At 36.9% G+C, this 18,141-nt stretch overlaps 2 protein-coding genes across 2 annotated transcripts; one reads left to right on the top strand and one right to left on the bottom strand.

Moving 5' to 3' along the window:
* Nucleotides 1–8,568: 8,568 nt before the first annotated feature.
* Nucleotides 8,569–12,105, top strand: LOC111159307 (olfactory receptor 52Z1-like). The gene is made up of 2 exons (XM_022521715.1): nt 8,569–8,581; nt 11,147–12,105. Exons 1-2 carry the CDS (start codon nt 8,569–8,571, stop codon nt 12,103–12,105), a joined length of 972 nt encoding a protein of 323 aa, XP_022377423.1.
* Nucleotides 12,106–16,846: 4,741 nt separating this feature from the next.
* On the bottom strand, nt 16,847–17,806 carry LOC111159644 (olfactory receptor 51L1-like). The gene has a single exon (XM_022522194.1). The coding sequence runs from the start codon at nt 17,804–17,806 to the stop codon at nt 16,847–16,849; it is 960 nt and encodes a 319-aa protein (XP_022377902.1).
* Between the last annotated feature and the right edge of the window lie 335 nt (nt 17,807–18,141).

Consider the following 18,141-nt stretch of genomic DNA (forward strand, 5'->3'; position numbering starts at 1 on the left):
AGGTACTAGGCTCAGTTCTACAGATACAGAGTTAAAAGGCATGGACATCCAAAACAGATATGCCACCCCACCTCCTGAACATTGTGGCACAAAGAGGCAAAACAGGTTTGAAACAGGTACCATAAAGTGATCTACCTATCTTTCATAGGTATCTTGAATATCCATTTAAATGGCTAGAATTGAGAGTACAAGGATATAAAGCAATCACTGTGTCATAGGGTAGCTCTGCTTTTAACATCTTGAGAAACCACCATACTGTTTTCCAAAGTGGCTATACCAGCTTGCATTCCCACCAACAGTGTAAGAGAGTTCTCTTTTTTGCATTCTCACCAATATTTATTGTTTCCTGACTTGTTAATTTTAACCATTCTGACTGGTGGGAGGTGATATCTCATTGTAGTTTTGGTTTGTATTTCCCTGATGCCAAGTTATGCTGACATAAACATTCTTAAGAATTTTCTCCTTGGTCTTTTGAAAAGGATACCTGCTAATAATGGAACCAACAGTAAAGAAGCAAAACTGAGAACTGGAGAAGACAGAGAGAGATTAGGTCCATGCTATGTTCAAACTACTCACTTGAATCCCTTTTTATAAAGCTACCTCTTAATTTAAAGAAACTTAAATGCTTCTGCTAAGTAAAAGGAGACAGAGGAAGTCAGCTAGAAAGATTGTGGAGTAGAAGGACCCTAGGTTCTCCTCATCCCAGGGATACCACTAGATAACAGCTATATCTGTGTAAATAATAGAGAAAGTGATCCAAAGACTGGCAGAACAAATTCCAAAATAAAGGTAGAGAAAAGCCCTCATCAAAAAATAGAAGAAGGGCAAAGATTCAGTTTGGAAGTGAAATTGACCTTCATCGTCTATGGTGGGGATGGAGCCAGTAGCATGAAACAGGATAGAAAATAGACTTTCACACCAGGGAGCCCTCAAAAGGGAGGATAGATCCCCATAACCTTTGTCTTTGAAAGCAAGAGGGGACAAATTTTGTGAGTTCTTAATAACCAGTGACACTTAAAACCTAGAATTTTTAAAAAAAAATTAGCATGCTGAGTTGTGGGAGAGCCTGGAGAGTATTAGAATTGGAGTCCCTGTCCTTAAAGAGACAGCCATACAAATAGTGCATGCAGATAGCACAGAAGCAGCAATTTGAGAAACACTAGGAGCAGGTGGGAAGAAGAGTGTTTTTGTTTTTGTTTTTGTTTTAGTCTCAGAGCACACCTCAGAGAGGTCATCTGGAAGCCCCTGCAGAAACAAAGATGCTGGCAGGCACCATTTCCATCCTCTGTTCCCCGGCATAAACCAGGGTCACCTGAGGACCAAGACAGTGCTGACACTTGCTACCTAACTTGCTTTTTTTCAAGCTCTGCTTCTCCTGTGCTTTGACACATCTGCCCGTCCAGGCATGCTCACTTTAGCCCCCACACTGTTGTTCTCCTCTTCCAGAAGACCAACTCAAATCCAGATAATACCCTATCTTCCAACCCACATGTTTTGCATGACCTCAGTTCTCTTGGTGGCAGGGGCAGGTCTCATTTTGCAAGCAGACTGTTGCACACCTTGTTAAAACACACCTACCCAAGCTGGTGACAAAGCACTAGCCACAACAGACAAAGAGCCACTGCAGACAACTAGAATTAAAGAAAAAGAGGTCAAGACACAACAGTAGAGTACATATAACACAAGAGACACTCCCTGAAGTGCCAGATCCTAGGGAATAGGAGACACTGCACTGCAGGATACTATGGGACCTCTCCTTCATAAAGCTATCATTGTTGAAGAGCAATGGAAGTAGCTGACTTTTTAACACAGAAAAGCAAACTTATAGTGAGACAAAAGGAGGAGACAGAGAACTATGTCCCAAATGAAAGAATAGGGAAAAAACCATAGCAGACAACTAAGCAAAGCAGATACAAGTAATTGCCTGATAGAGAATTTAATGTAATGCTCATAAAGATACTCACTGGATTTGAGAAGAGTAGAGAATATCAGTGAGACCTTAACACAAAGATAAAAAAATAACCAATCAGAGTTGAAGAACACAATAAATGAAATTAAAAATACACTTGATGGAAAAAAATAGCAGGCTAGTAAAGCAGAGGGATGAATTAATGACCTGGAAGACAAAGTAATAGAAAGTAGTCAAGCTGAGCAAAGGAGAAGAAAGAAAATTATGCAAATTGAGAATAGTTTTAGGGAGCTCAGGGACTCCATCAACCATAATGACATCCACATTATAGGAATCCCAGAAAAACAAGAGAGAAAAGGCGGGGGACTGAAATTTTATTTGAAAAAATAATAGCTGAAACTTCCCAAATTTGTGAAAGGAAACAGATATCTAGATCCAGGAGGCACTGAGATCCCCCCAGAAATTCAGCAGAAAGAGGTCCATATCAATACAAATAGTAATTAATATGGCAGAAAGCAGTGATAAAGGAAGAACTTTAAGGGCAGCAAGAGAGGGGCACCTGAGTGGCTCAGTCAATCATCTGCCTTCAGCTTAGGTCATGATTCCAGGGTCCTGGGATTGAGGCCCAAGTCAGGTTTCCTGCTAGGTGGGGAGCGTGCTTCTGCTTCCTCCTCTCCCTTTGCTGCTCTCCCTACTTGTGTTCTCTCACTCTTCCTTTATCAAATAGATAAATAAAATCTTTAAAAAAAAAAAAAAAGCCAGCAAGAGAAAAGAACACAGTTACCTATAAGAGGAGACCCCATAAGGCTATGAGCAGATTTTTCAGCCAAAACTTTGCAGGCCAGAAGGAAGTGGCATGATATATTCAAAGTGCTGAAAGGGAAAAATCTACACCCAAGAATACTCCTTTCAGCAAGGCTATTATTCAGACTAGAAGGGAAGATAAAGAGTTTCTTAGAAAAACTCTTGAAGTTTTTCTTTAAGAAAAAGTTCATGATGTTCATGACTGCTACACAATCCCTACAAGAAATATTAAGGGGTACACTTGAGTAGAAAGGAAAGACCATAAGTGAAAGTATAAAAAGCAAAAAACCAACCAAACAAAAACAAAAAACCACAAAATCAACAAAAATAAGTATTTTTATACAAATAAATCAAGGGATCCATATGACAAAAGAATGTAAAATATCACACCATATACTTAAAACATGGTGGAGAGAGAAGAATAGGTTCAAACTTAAACAACCATCAACTTAATATAGACTGCAATATGCAGAAGATGGTAACCACAAATCAAAAACCAGTAATAGATATGCAAAAAATAAAGAGAAAAGAATCTGAGTGTATTACTAAAGAAAGCAAACCAACCATGAAAGAGAGCAAGAGAAAAAGATCACAGAAAATTTATAGAAACAACCACAAAACAAGTAGCAAAATGGCAATAAATACATATCTATCAGTAATTACTTTGAATGTAAATGAAATAAATGCTCCAATAGAAAGACACGGATTACAGAGTGGATTAAAAAATAAGACCCACCTATATGCTGCCTAAAAGAGACACATATCAGACTGAAAGACACCTACAGATTGAAAGTGAGTGGTTGGAGAAATATTTATTATGCAAATGGATATCAAAAGAAAACTAGGGTAGCAGTACTTATATTGGACAAAATAGACTTTAAAACAAAGACTGTAAGAAGAGACAAAGAGGGACACTATGGAACAACAAAGGGAACAATCCAACAAGAGAATATAACAGTTGTAAATATTTATACACCCAATATGGGAGCACTCAAATATATAAAACAATTAGTAACAAACGTCAATAATGTAACTGATAATAATACAATAATAGTAGGGGACTTTAATACCCCACTTATATTGATGGACAGATCATCCAAAAAGAAAATAAAGGAAATGGTGGTTTTGACTGAGAAACTGGACCAGATGGATTTTTTTTTAAAGATTTTATTTATTTATTTGACAGACAGAAATCACAAGTAGGCAGAGAGGTAGGCAGAGAGAAGTGCAGGCGAAGCAGTCTCCCTGCTGAGTGGAGAACTCGATGCGGGGCTCTATCCCAGGACCCTGAGATCATGACCTGAGCCCAAGGCAGAGGCTTAACCCACCGATCCACCCAAGCGCCCAAGGACTAGATGGATTTAATAGACATTTGAGAACATTCCACCCTAAAACAGCAGAATATGCCTTCTTTTTAAGTGTACATAAAACATAAACATAAACATAAAACAAAACATTCTCTGATAGATCACAGATTAAGCCAAAAAGCACATTTCAAACACTTTTACAAAACTGAAATAGTATAATTCATCTTTTCTGATCACAACCCTATGAAAGTAGAAGTCAACCACAAGAAAAAAATCTGGAAAGGCCACAAATACATGGAAGTTAAATAACATGCTACTAAACAATGAATAGATCAACCAGAAAATAAAAGAAGAAAAAAAAATACATGGAAACAAATGAAAATGAAAACACAAAGTTCCAAAATGTTTGGGATGTAGCAAAAGTAGTTCTAAGAGGGAAGTTTATAGCAATACAGGCCTACCTCAAGAAGCCAGAAAAATCTCAAATAAACAACCTGTCTTCCCACCTAAAGGAGCTAGAAGAACAAACAAAACCCAGACCCAGCAAAAGAAAATAAATAAGGATTAGAACAGAAATAAATGATATAGAAACTAAAAAAATTAAATTAAATTAAAAAGAGGGGCACCTGGGTGGTTCAGTTGTGCTTGGGTGGCTCAGTTGGTTGACCATCAAACTCTTGGTTTCAGCTCCATCATGATCTAGGGGTGGAGATATCAAGCCCTACATGGGGCTCTGTGCTCAGTACAGAGTCTTCTTATCCCTCTCCCTCTCCTCCCCACCTCCTGCTCTTTCTCTCTCTCTCTTTTTTCCTATCTCTTTCTCTCTTAAACAAATAAATAAATAAAACCTTAAAAAAATAAGGAACTTAAAAAAAAACCAGATAAATGAAACTAGGAGCAGGTTCTTGGTAAAGATCAAAAAATTCATAAATATCTAGCCAGACTCATGAAAAGAAAAAAAAAAAAAAGAAAGAAAGAAAGAAAGAAAGAAAGAAAGAAAGAAAGGAAAGAGACAGAAAGGCCCCAAATAAAAAAAAGAAAAAAATCACTAATGAAAGAGAAGAAATAACAATAAACACTTCATAAATACAAACAATTGCAACAAAATATGAAAATTTATATGCCAACAAATTGGATAACATAGGATCAATGGGTAAATTCCTAGAAATATATAAATGACCAAAATTAAAGCAGTAAGAAATAGAAAATTTGGACAGACCAAATTAAGAGCAATGAAATTGAATCAGTAAAAAACAAAACAAAACAAAATAAAAAAACAAAAAGTAGAAACCTCCCACCAAGAAAAGTCCAGGACCAGAGGGTGTCCCAGGTGAATTCTACCAAACGGTTAAAGAAGAGCTAATATCTATTCTTCTCAAATTATTCCAAAAAATAGAAGAAAAAGGAACACTTCCAAATTTATTCTATGAGGCCAATATCACCCTGATACCAAAACCAAATAAAGACACCATAAAAAAAGAGAACTGCAGGCAATATCTCTCATGAAGACAGATGCAAAAATCCTCAACAAAATATTGGCAGACCACATTCAAAAAAAGAAAAAATATATATATATATTTTAAATTTGTTTTGGATTTTCTTTTTTTTTTTTTTAAGATCTTATTTATTTGACAGAGAGAGAGAGAGATCAGAAGTAGGCAGAGCAGCAGGCAAAGAGAGAGGGGGAAGCAGGATCCCCACTGAGCAGGGCTTGATCCCAGGACACTGGGATCATGACCTGAGCTGAAGGCAGAGGCTTAACCCACTGAGCCACCCAGGTGCCCCTCAAAAATATATTTTAAAAAATCATACACCACAATCAAGTGGGATTTATTCCTGGTATGCCAGGTGGTTCAATATTCTGAAAACAAAGGGATATATCATATCAATAAGACAAAGTATAAAAACCATATAATCATTTCAGTAGATGCAGAAAAAGCATTTGACAAAGTACAACCATTCCATCCATGATAAAACCATATCCATTCACGATAAAACCCTCTAGCACTGAAAAGTTGGTGTAGAAAGAACTTACCTCAGCATAATGAAGGCTTTATATGAAAAACCCACAGCTAACATCGTACTTGATGGTGAAAAACGGAAAGCTTTCCCCTTATGGTCAGAAACACAATAAGGATGTCCACTCTCACCACTTTTATTTGACACAGTACCGGAAGTCCTAGCCACAGCAATTAGACAACATAAAGAAACAAAAGACATCCAAATTTATAAGGAAGAAGTAAAACTCTATTTGTAGATGACATGATACTATATAGAGAAAAGCTGAAGGACTCCACCAAAACCCTAAGGATTCTGCCATTAAGACTGATAAATGAACTCAATAAAATCACAGAATACAAAATCAATGTACAGAAATCCTTGAAGAGAGTCCAGGCACTAATTTCCCTGACATCACTCACAGCAACATTTTTCTAGATAGGTCCCCTGATGCAAGGGAAATAAAAGTAAAAATAAACTATTCAGACTACATCAAAATAAAAGGTTTCTGTACAGTGAAAGAAACAATCAACAAAACTGAAAGGCAACCTATTGAATGGGAGAACATATTTGCAAATGAGATATCAGATAAAGGTTACTATCCAAAATATATAAAGAACTGATAGAACTCAACACCACCCAAAAATAATCCATTTAAAAATGGGCAAAACACATGAACAGACATTTTTGTAAGGAAGGCAGCCAGATGGCCAACAGACACATGAAAAAAGATGCTCAGTGTTACTCATCATCAGGGAAATGCACATCTCAACTACAGTGAGATATCACCTCACAGCTGTCAGAATGGTTAAAATCAAAACCACATGAAGTAAGTGTCGACAAAGATGTGGAGGAAGAGGAAAACTCTTGCACTTTGGTGGGAAAGCAAACTAGTAAAGCCACAGTGGAAAACAGTGTGGAATTACCTCAAAATATTAAAAATAGAACTACCTAAGATCCAGGAATTGTGCTGGTGGGTATTTATCCCCCAGATACAGAAATGTTAATTCAGAGATGCATGCACCCTTGTACTTATCGCAGCATGATTCACAATATCTGAACTATGGAAGCTGCTCAAGTGTCCATCAATAGGTGAATGCATAACATTTTAGGATTATATCTATATCTACATATAGATGTAGATATTTAGATATATCACATGGCTAATGAGATATCTCATTCAGCCATAAAAAAGAATGAAATCTTTCCATTTGCCATGACATGGATGGAACTAGAGAGTATAATGTTAAGTGAAATAACTCAGAGAAACACAAACACCCTATAAGCTCACTCATATGTAGAATTTAAGAAAGAAAACAGAGGAGCAAAGGGGAAACAAAAAGAAAGAGAAAGATAAACCAAGAAACAGACTTATAGAGAACCGGTGGGTAAGGGGTAGGAGGAAAGGTGAAATACTTTATGGGGATTAAAGAGTACACTAATGATGATAAAAATAAAAAAAAAGAAAAAAGTAAAAGAAGAAGATAAAAGAAAAGAAAAGCTGATTCAAAAGGGCATGATTACAGCATGTTTCCAACTGTATGACATTGTGGAAAAAAATAAAACTATGGAGACAGAAGATCAGTGGTTGTCAGAGGGCTTAGGGCAAGGTGGAACACAACAGATTTGTAGGGCAGTGAAACTGTCGTGTATGATACTGTAATGGTGCATACATGGCATTATATACTTGTCAAAATCCATACAATGTACAACCTAAAGGGAGAGGTCTTATGTAAACTACTGACTTTAGCTAATAAAAATGTGGCAATGCTGGCTTATGAATTGTGACACATATATCACAGCAATGTGAGGTGTTAATAGGAGAAACTGGGTGGGTAAGGAGAAGGGATCATATGTGGGCTCTGTACTTTCTGATTATTTTTTTTTTTGTAGACCTCAAACTGCTCTATAAAACAATATATGTTAACTTATAAACTTTTATTTGAGAAATGGGAGTTATTCAAATATACTGCCATGCTTTTTCCTTCGAAAAACCTCAAAATATCTCACTAAAGGACACTTTGTCATGCATAGACATATATTGAAATAGTCTCAATAGTTAGGCTTTGTCTTAAAAGACATCCATGTTCCAGTAGACTAACTCAGGAAACCTTATTTTTTTAGTACTGTTTAAGGGCTACATAGTGAACTAGCAAAAAAGTGCAGAGATGTTGCGCAGAGACTTGGCTGGACATGGAAAATTATCAAATGCTGTTCAAAATTGGGAAATATAATTTCATAAGTATGAAAGATAGGTTCAGTCAGCTAACCCATATACTGACTGTGGGTCTCAGGTGCCAAAGCGATCACTCAGCATGTGAAATACCCAAAAGACTTCTTGTCCCAGAGGTTAGTCCTTGAGTTGCTGTTGTAAAGATCTATGTACAATACAGGTATAGATATTTATTTGCACGCACACACACACACATTCTCTAAATCCCTATAAACAGACATGACATTTTTACCTAACACCTAAGAATATCACTGTGGGAGGTGCTAAGAGGAAATTCAAGATCTGCCTTTTTATGTTCCCAGTGGTTTAGAAAAACCATGCATCTGAAAGGTAAGTTAGAATAGTTTCGTGGTTAAAAGGGTGGGTGCTGCAGTTAGGATCCCTGATTTGAAAACAGGCTTCACACACCCCATAGTAATATGATCTTAGGAAGATCCTCAAGTACCTGAGTTGTTTTCTGTGTAAAATTAGGACACTAACAATAGTTATTTCTTATAGTAGTTGTTACCATTAAATTGGGTAATCCATGTAAAGTGATTAGCATATGTTTTAGGAAAATGCTTAGCACATTGCAACCATTAATATGTATTTCCAATTATTATTTTTACCATTACTGCTACACTGCCCATCCCTGTGCTGATATGTGATATGACTTCTATCCAAATATGGTGATATTTTTTGTGCGGTTGTTACACAGCAAAGTCAGGCACTGTTGAGAGACAACCAGATAAAAGAAGCAAAGCCTGGTGATGGGTATTAAGGAGGGCACAGATTGCATGGAGCACTGGGTGTTATATGCAAACAATGAATCTTGGAACACTGCCTCAAAAACTAATGATGTACTGTATGGTGACTAACATAACACAATAAAAAAAGACAAAGAAGAAGAAGCAGCAGCAGCAGCAGCAAAGCCACAAACTTACCAGGCCAATAAAATTGTGGTGCCTCCATATTTTTAACAGGATAACCATTCAAAAACATATCTCTCAGAGTTGCATTAAAAACAATTTCATCCCGGGGCGCCTGGGTGGGTCAGTGGGTTAAAGCCTCTGCCTTAGGCTCAGGTCATGATCTCAGGGTCCTGAGATCAAGCCCCTCATTGGCTCTCTGCTCAGCAGGGAGCCTGCTTCCCCCTCCCCCTCTGCCTGCCTCTCTGCCTACTTGTGATCTCTCTCTCTGTCAAATACATAAAAAACAAAACAAACAAAAAAACAATTTCATCCCTTCCATGTGTTTGCCCTTTGATGAAAAATTTTATCTTTTCTTTCTTATTTCAATTTCATATGAGAGAGAGAGAGAGAGAGAAGACAGTGTGAGGGAGAATAGAATAAATATGTGTTAATTATGAAATTATGAATAATATGTTATAATAATAATATGTTAATAATATATAATATATATAATATATAATATAATAATAATATGTTAATAATATGAAAATATGCCCTATTTATTGCGAAGGGTAGAGATAATCTGAAAAAGGTTTCAATTAACAATTACAGGGATAATAGACATAATGTAATACAGTGTAGCTTTCGATCTAAGTGATGGTGTGACAGGGCCACATGAAAAGTGTACCCTTTGCAGATTCTAGACTTGTCTATCACTTTGAAACTTCTCAAGATTTGCAGTCAAAAGCATTTCTATACATACTTTGTGCCTTTGCCAAAAGTATTGTCCTTAATTACAAACTTGACTAATTGAATTAATATTTTATTGACTTGGGAAAAGAATAATTTTATATTGGAGGACTTTTTAAAGGAAGCTATTTTTATTTTATAATTTTTTGATACATTAAAAGTAAGAACTATTGTTACTTTAAAAAGTTGCTAAAATGTTATCTTATTCTTTGGTTGGTGAGTATGAAAATCGAAATCACTCTGCTCTGTAGATGGGTCTTTCAATGATAGCTATTGAATGATAATGGGCTTTGACATCTTCAGTGACTGTCTTGTTCTGAAAGAGAACACTCTGTACTCTGGATTTTTAGTGTCTTCCTTGATTCCACTTCATGATCCTTGAGAGTGCTTGTTAGGATCTGAATGATATTACAACTTTGGCATAGTAGTTTAAACTTCATGTTTAAATGTTCATTGTCTTCACAAGTACAAATGAGAGGCAGATGAGTAAAACTTTTTCTTTACTGTAGCAAAAGTGTAGGGTAAGGAAACATCTCTCATACTATCAGGATGGGAAACAAGAATTGGAAGCTTTATACTGGCCCATTATGTATCAATCTGTCATCCAAACCATGACGTCCCCTTAAGTTTTTTGTCAAAGAATGGAATATTAACCATCTCCAGACTTCTATGTAATGTTACAGAGAAAAAAGAAAGAGAAAATGACTTTTCTGTATTTAATTAATTATTTTTTTTATTATTAGGCAGACAAAAATTATATACATAACATGGTTAAAAGTTCAAAAGACATATACATACATGATGTGGTTATAGCAATTAGGTTTACACAAATAAAGATTTCAACCCTTATTATTCTGATTTATTCATTTATTTATTTATTTTCAGAAAGAACTAGATAGTCCATAAAAGAGAGGTGATTTGCTTATAATCGTTCAGGATTTTTTTGGGGGGGGGGTTTGTGTGTGTGTGCTTTGTTGGTTGCTGTTCTTTGAGTTTTGTTTTATTTTGTTTTGTAAGCTCTAAGCCCAAAATTGAGGCTTGAACTCAAGACCTGGAGATTAAGAGTCACATGCTCTACCAATTGAGCCATCTAGGCACCCTTATTCAGATAATTAATAGCTTTTCTCAGACCATTTTATTTTCCTTCCAGTTCATCATGTCAAAATTAATGGTTAGGTTGTCACTAGGATAAAAGAATAAATATTTGTTTTCTATTAGTGTGCACTCTACCTATTTTCTCTCTGTCATGTAACAGACTTGGGACACCTGTCCATAAGACCATGTAATTCTACATCCACTCACCTCACTGCCTTTCTGCTGACTGGAATCCCAGGATTAGAAGACTTCCAAATCTGGATCTCCATCCCCTTCAGCTTCATGTACCTTTTGGCTGTGATAGGAAATGGCCTGGTTATGGCAGTGGTGGCCTGGGACAGGAACCTCCACGAGCCCATGTATCTCTTCCTGGCCATGCTGGCACTCAATGATGTTCTCCTTTGTACTGTCACAGTGCCCAAAATGCTTATTATCTTCTGGCAGGGCCTTTCCCCATCAACTTATCCTGCATGTCTCACACAGATGTTTTTTGTTCATGCTCTGTTCCTCTCTGAGTCTGCTGTTCTCTTGGCAATGGCTTTTGATCGCTACGTGGCTATCTGTGCACCACTCCATTATGCAACCCTACTTACAGGCTCTCTCATCAGCAAGGTGGGCCTGGCTCTGCTGGCTAGGAGTGTGGCTGTGGTCACCCCTAGTGTCTTCCTCATTTTCCGGCTGCATTTCTGTCGGAACAATGTCATCCACCATACCTACTGTGAGAACATGGGCATTGCCAAGTTAGCCTGTAATAGCTATGCCCTTAATAGCATTTATGTACTCACCGCTGCTCTCCTCACCACAGGGCTGGACTTTGTGCTCATCTCCCTGTCCTACTGGCTAATCCTGAGAACAGTCTTCCAGCTACCTTCCAAGGAAGCCCGGACTAAGGCCTTTGGAACATGTGGAGCTCATATATGTGTCATCTTGATATTTTATACTCTGGCCTTCTTTTCCTTCTTTACCCATCGCTTTGGAAATCATGTACCCAGACATGTCCTTATCCTCCTGGCAAACCTCTACTTACTGGTGCCACCTACCATGAACCCTATTGTTTATGGAGTAAAGACAAAGGAGATAAGGATGCGTGTCCTAGGGCTCTGTAACCAACCAAAATGACCCAAGGGTTATGAAGCAAGAAAGAATAGGTGAGTCCAGGGTAGAGGATCAGATTTAAATATCAAGTGTGAATCAACCCAGGCAGATCTATCCCTGGAACACCTAACCTCTGGATAGAACTTAAAATACTCACATTTCCCAATGCTGCCTTCCCAGCAAAGGGTAAAAAGGAAGGTGCCAGGCAACTGCTCCGGTACCATTCAAGGGTATCTCAACATATTAAGGTAATAATCAGTGGAGTCACTGCAACAGCATAGGTGACTGAAATATCCCTTTTGTACTACAAAACGCCTCTCTTAATGTCAGTTTGCTATGGACAATCTTAGTTCAGATTCCAGCTTCATCACTGCATCCACAAAATGCAGAATATACAAATAATTTAATAAATAATTTTATAAATATCTGTTAGATAAATGCATTAACATGAAATACTAAATGCTAGGGATGCCTGGATGGCTCAGTCAGTTAAGCCACTGCCTTTGGCTCAGGTCATTATCCCCAGGTCCTGGGATCAAGTCCCGCATAGGGCTCCTTGCTCATTGGGGAGCCTGCTTCTCTCTCTGTCTCTGCCTGCCACTCTGCTTGCTCGTGTTCTCTCTCTCTAACAAATAAATAAATAAATAAATAAATAATCTTTAAAAAAAATACCAAATGCTAATAATTCTATGTAACAAATGCCCTAATATATCCTTATGTATTATATAGGGCATATTCTTTAAATACTTCCTTCCTTTACTCTTAGCTTGTTTGTTTCATATCTCCTTCAATACTTTGTTGCAATAAGGATATTTTTACACACAATAGAAAGTTACTTTGATTGGGTTAAGTAAACAAAAAAGCAGGATCTAAGGAGTGGCATGACATGCAAGGAATTTGAGTACCTATGACTCAGGAAGGAGAAAGTCAGGCTAATTGCTCCATCTTGGGTCAGGTTGCTAAAACTGCATGACTCTGTTACATCACTTAACATTCTGGTTAATGGGGATGAAATTTAGTCAATGAAATTCTCAAAAAAAAAAAAATCACAACAAACCAGCAGGATTATGTTCACTGGATCCATTTAGCTCTTTAAATAAAAAAGCACATGTAATTTTCCTAGTGCAGCTTTTCACACCCCAAACCTTCTTGCTAATTGCATTCTATATTACCTGGGACAACCTTTATCATCTATAAATCTATCTGGCAAAATTCCTGGAATGTAATACCATTTATCCTATAGAAAATGTCTACCCGTTGATTAATAAAAGAGTTAAAATTTTCCCAGGCATCAGACAATAAAAATGAGTATCATGAACATAATATAAACATATACATGGTCTAGTGGTTGAAGTAGTTGATGGAGTGCCTTCAAAATATTTATATTGTTATCATTCTCCTTATTAATGCATGTGGCTATTTCCAGACTCTAAATGTAGTCAGATCATTTCCACACTGTACATTTTTGACTGAATTATGTTTTTATTATTTGAGATACCGGATTGAATATCTGAATTACTAAGTGAGATAATGAAGTATTTTGTGATATTGCTTTGTGTAGAAGACAATACCAGACACTTTAATGACAAAGGGGATAGTGATCTCTGCTATTACTTTTTCTTGCCATTGTGTTTTGCAACAAGAAGACTTCTGCAGTATCAAGAGGATTAATGTATAACCTAAAAGATAACGTTTGACATTATGAAAACAATTGCATTGCATTTTGCCCAGTGATTGGGGATTAGTATACAAAAATGAATTACGATTTGGGTTTCTGGGTCACTTACACATTCTGCAAGATGGCAGAGAATGTTTTCAAAAGACACTCATGACTTTGTCAAACAAGGTAATATGAGTAAGAGTGCCTCCTGATTTATAACTCCATATACAAATGAGAAAGACGTTTCAGTCATATTATTGTAGTTCTAGGCAAGAACAAGAAACCTACCTGTTTTTGGAGCACCAACTGCTTGCCATAAGACTAAACTCTTGCCTTCATTAAGGTTCCAGAACAAGATGTTTCTGTTCTCAACCATAGTACCAACTTGTCATTCATTCATTCATTCATTCATCCATTCAGATATTCAATCACTCATCTCCTCACCAATGATATTTTATGGGAAAAATTATCTTAATTTAAAAATATGTGGTTTTCTAAATGTTTTTGATAAAATATGTTATGATTATAATGTAATTATAGTAATAAATTTAAGAAGGTAACAAAGTAAATAATAATTTGTGTGTCCAAATATTGCATTACCTATGTAGGTATTCCTTTAAAATAGTTTTATTAGTATGCAAAATGCAAAATCTAAGGTGCAGTAAGTAGCTTAAACATATTTCTGTGAACAACAACAACAACAAAGCCTAATACAACATTGTTTTTTTGGAGCATAGATGCTAGGAAGGTATATTCAACATCACAGGTTGAAAATATATTTTGTAGGGTTCCTGGGTGGCTCGGTTAGCTAAGTTTCTGCCTTCAGCTCAGGTCATAATACTGAGGTCCTGGGATCCAGTCCGGCATTGGATTCCCTTCAGTGGGAAGTCTGTTTCTCCCTCTCCCTCTGCTGCTCCCCCCTGCTTGTGCTTGCTTTCTCTCTCTGTCAAATAAATAAATAAAATATTTTTAAAAAATACATATTTTGTATTTGAAGTTCTTATTTTAAAAATGATTATTAGGGGCGGCTGGGTGGTTCAGTGGGTTAAAGCCTCTGCCTTCAGCTCAGGTCATGATCTCAGGGTCCTGGGATTGAGCCCCGCATGGCATCGGGCTCTCTGCTCAGCAAGGAGCCTGCTTCCCCCTCTCTCTGTCTGCCTCTCTGCCTACTTGTGATCAATGTCTGTCAAATAAATAAATAAAATCTTAAAAAAAATAAAAATAAAAATGATTATCAATAGTTAAATGTTACTTATACAATGTATACCTGGTGGTAATGATCATTCTCAAAATTTTCACTTTTCCTATCAATTTTATTTAATTATTTATTACACCAAATATTATCTAATTATGATGTTTATACATCTTTCTTATTTTTAGTTGATGTCCCTTACTTGAAGTGAATGTGCTAAAAGGAGAAGGGTAATTAGAATTAGAATCAAGAAATAGGATAATATGGTGGAAACATCATAGTTGAGTTAAAACCAGACAGCAGATATAAGTTGTAGATATACTCCATGTGCCTGAAATTTGAAATCCTGATTTTAAGTTAGTAAACTCTCTTTTATTATATGATATGTGGGTTCATGACATGTCAAATCTTTTCCTTCAAGACTTTTTTTTTATCCAAACTAGTCATTCTTTTTCAATAATTGATTCATTCCTTTCATCATTTATATATTCAATAATTATTTAATGTCACTTTTATGCCAAGCATAATATTCATGCCTACAGGCAGCAAACTCTTTGAAGCATAGTTGCTATACTAGGTAGAACAAGATATGTAAAATATATTACTAATTATTACATAAATACTGGGAACCATAACACATTTTTAAAGCTTTATTTGTCCCCTTTGTTTATTTTTTGCTTTGCACAATTATAGCTGTACCAGCTAAGAAAATTCAGTTGCATTTGCAAGTATTTTTATACAACCCTATGCATAGCCAGGTGCCAGATAATTTCAGAATCACAAGGAAAGATAGTTTTGTGTGTTGAAAACAGTTCTAGATAAAATTGTGAGACCTTAATCTTCAGCTGTTTCCAGCTACCACAAATTTATAAGTAGCTATACCCCAATGAATTATATTGCTACCTGAGTGAAATTCCTCATAGCCAAGGATACCAAAGATAATATTTTTTACATTTAAATAAATAGTATGCCCTAAATTATTAAGATGCATTTAACCCAATGGATTACAATCATATACTTCACATCATAATCTCTGGAGTGTTTAAAAATGACAGGATCTCAATTTTTATAAAATTAAAATTATTTTTAAAAATTGAGCAAGAGAAAAATATGCATATTGTACTTTTCTATTCCAGAGGAAACTAAATATCCTTAGTAGGGTATAACATGAATATAAACCTTTGAAATATGATGTGGATACATTGCTAGGATTTCTAACTTCTGCTTTGAGCTCTAAAATGCCTTTATGTCAAGATAAGATTTTTCTCATTGTTAAGAAAGAAGGAAAAAGTAGATATCTGGAGACACTGATATTACAAGAAAGGGAATATTAAATTCCCTGACAAATGCAGAGTATCAGGAAGCAAAGATACATGGGTTTAATATATTTAATGAAGAATTAACAGATAAATCACCCTGGAAAAGATTGGAATTAGAAATGGAAGGGAATAGGGGTGCCTGGGTGGCTCAGTGGGTTGGGCCTCTGCCTTTGGCTTGGGTCGTGGTCTCAGGGTCCTGGAATTGGGCCCCGCGTCGGGCTCTCTGCTCGGCACTGAGCCTGCTTCCTCCTCTCTCTGCCTGCCTCTCTGCCTACTTGTGCTCTCTCTCTCTCTGTCAAATAAATAAAAATCTTTAAAAAAAAAAAAGAAATGGAAGGGAATAGATGGAAATGATTTCTATGATACTCCATTCCAATACATTCATATTTAAAGGGAATTTATGAAGTACATGTTAAGCTGTATAGTCCCAATGGACACCAACTCCACTATAACCACTTCTCAACATACTCTGTTGACTCTATTTCTGTTCTTTACTCTTTTGTTGGCAGTTATGATGACAACATATCTAGAGCACATAAATAAGTATGTATTTAAATCATTTAGATTGAAGCCATCATTGCCTTGAGGACATGCCTACATCACAGTAGAACTGACTTTTGTGGGGAAAAGCAGATGGAGGACTCCTTGGCGGATCTGTTTGGTCTTCACACTATAGATGATTGGATTGAGCACAGGTGGGACCAATAAGTAGACGTGAGCCATGAAGATATGGATGAGTGGGGAAGAGTGTTTGGCAAAACGATGGACAATAGAGAGCCCAATCATAGGCACATATAGGATGAGTACAACACAGATGTGGGATGCACATGTGTTGAGAGCCTTAAGCCTCCCCTCACGTGATGCAATTCTTAATATTGACTGAAGGATGCACATATAAGACACAAAAATACCCAGAGAGTCCATGCCCCACAGCACAATGACCAGAAGCAACCCATATATAATATTAAACATTGTGTCAGCACAGGCAAGGCGAATCATGTCCTGGTGTAGACAATAGGAATGAGAAAGGGTGTGGGAGTGGCAGAAAGGAAAGAAGGCCAACCGGGCCAGAAGTGGAATCATGGCAAAGGCACTCCTAAGCAGGGCTACAATTCCAATTTTAGCAATAAGTCTTGGTGTGAGGACGGTAGCATATCGTAGAGGGTGGCAGATAGCCACATAGCGGTCAAAGGCCATAGCCAAGAGCACGGATGATTCTGTGAAGGAGAAAGTGTGAATAAAAAACATTTGGACCACACAGATATTGAACTGGATTTCCCTGGAAATGGACCACAACACCCTGAAGAGTGATATCATTGTGGGCATGGACATGCCCATGTCAGTGAGGGAGAGCATGGCCAGGAAGTAGTACATGGGCTCGTGGAGCCTGGGGTCCGTCCGAACAATATGCAGGATGGTGCAGTTGCCCATTATTCCAACAAGGTAGAGGACACAGAATGGGATGGATATCCAGTGGTGAAATTCCTCATAGCCAGGGATACCTGTGAGATAGAATGTGGAGGACAGCGTATTACTAGAGTTTAAGGTTGCCATGGAGCTCACTGTTAAATCACAACCCAGGTTTAGGATCCCACTCCTGTGGGGAGGGCAATGATGAGATCAGTATCTGAGCCTGGAAAACAAAACAAAACAAAACAAGTGAAACTTCAGTGCTTTCTGTAAACACTCTTCCATTCATCCCCACATTTCTTGCTCTTTCTTCATTGCATTGCTGAGCATGGCAAGTTAAGTAAAATATCTACCTTACAACCACAGGACTTTTCTTCCTGCCTCTCAGATGCAGACCCATTGACATCCTTTCTAAATATGGACAATCTTCTTCTAAATACACTACAAGGAGCAGTATATACACAACGGGTTCTATATTA

The sequence above is a fragment of the Enhydra lutris genome, unplaced genomic scaffold (assembly GCF_002288905.1).
Source record: "Enhydra lutris kenyoni isolate GAN:26980312 unplaced genomic scaffold, ASM228890v2 scaffoldscaffold68, whole genome shotgun sequence".
NCBI classification, from domain to species: domain Eukaryota; kingdom Metazoa; phylum Chordata; class Mammalia; order Carnivora; family Mustelidae; genus Enhydra; species Enhydra lutris.

Bases quoted from the DNA above. Each gene is read 5' to 3' on its own strand.
- LOC111159644 (XM_022522194.1), bottom strand. From the start codon at position 17,806: ATGGCAACCTTAAACTCTAGTAATACGCTGTCCTCCACATTCTATCTC.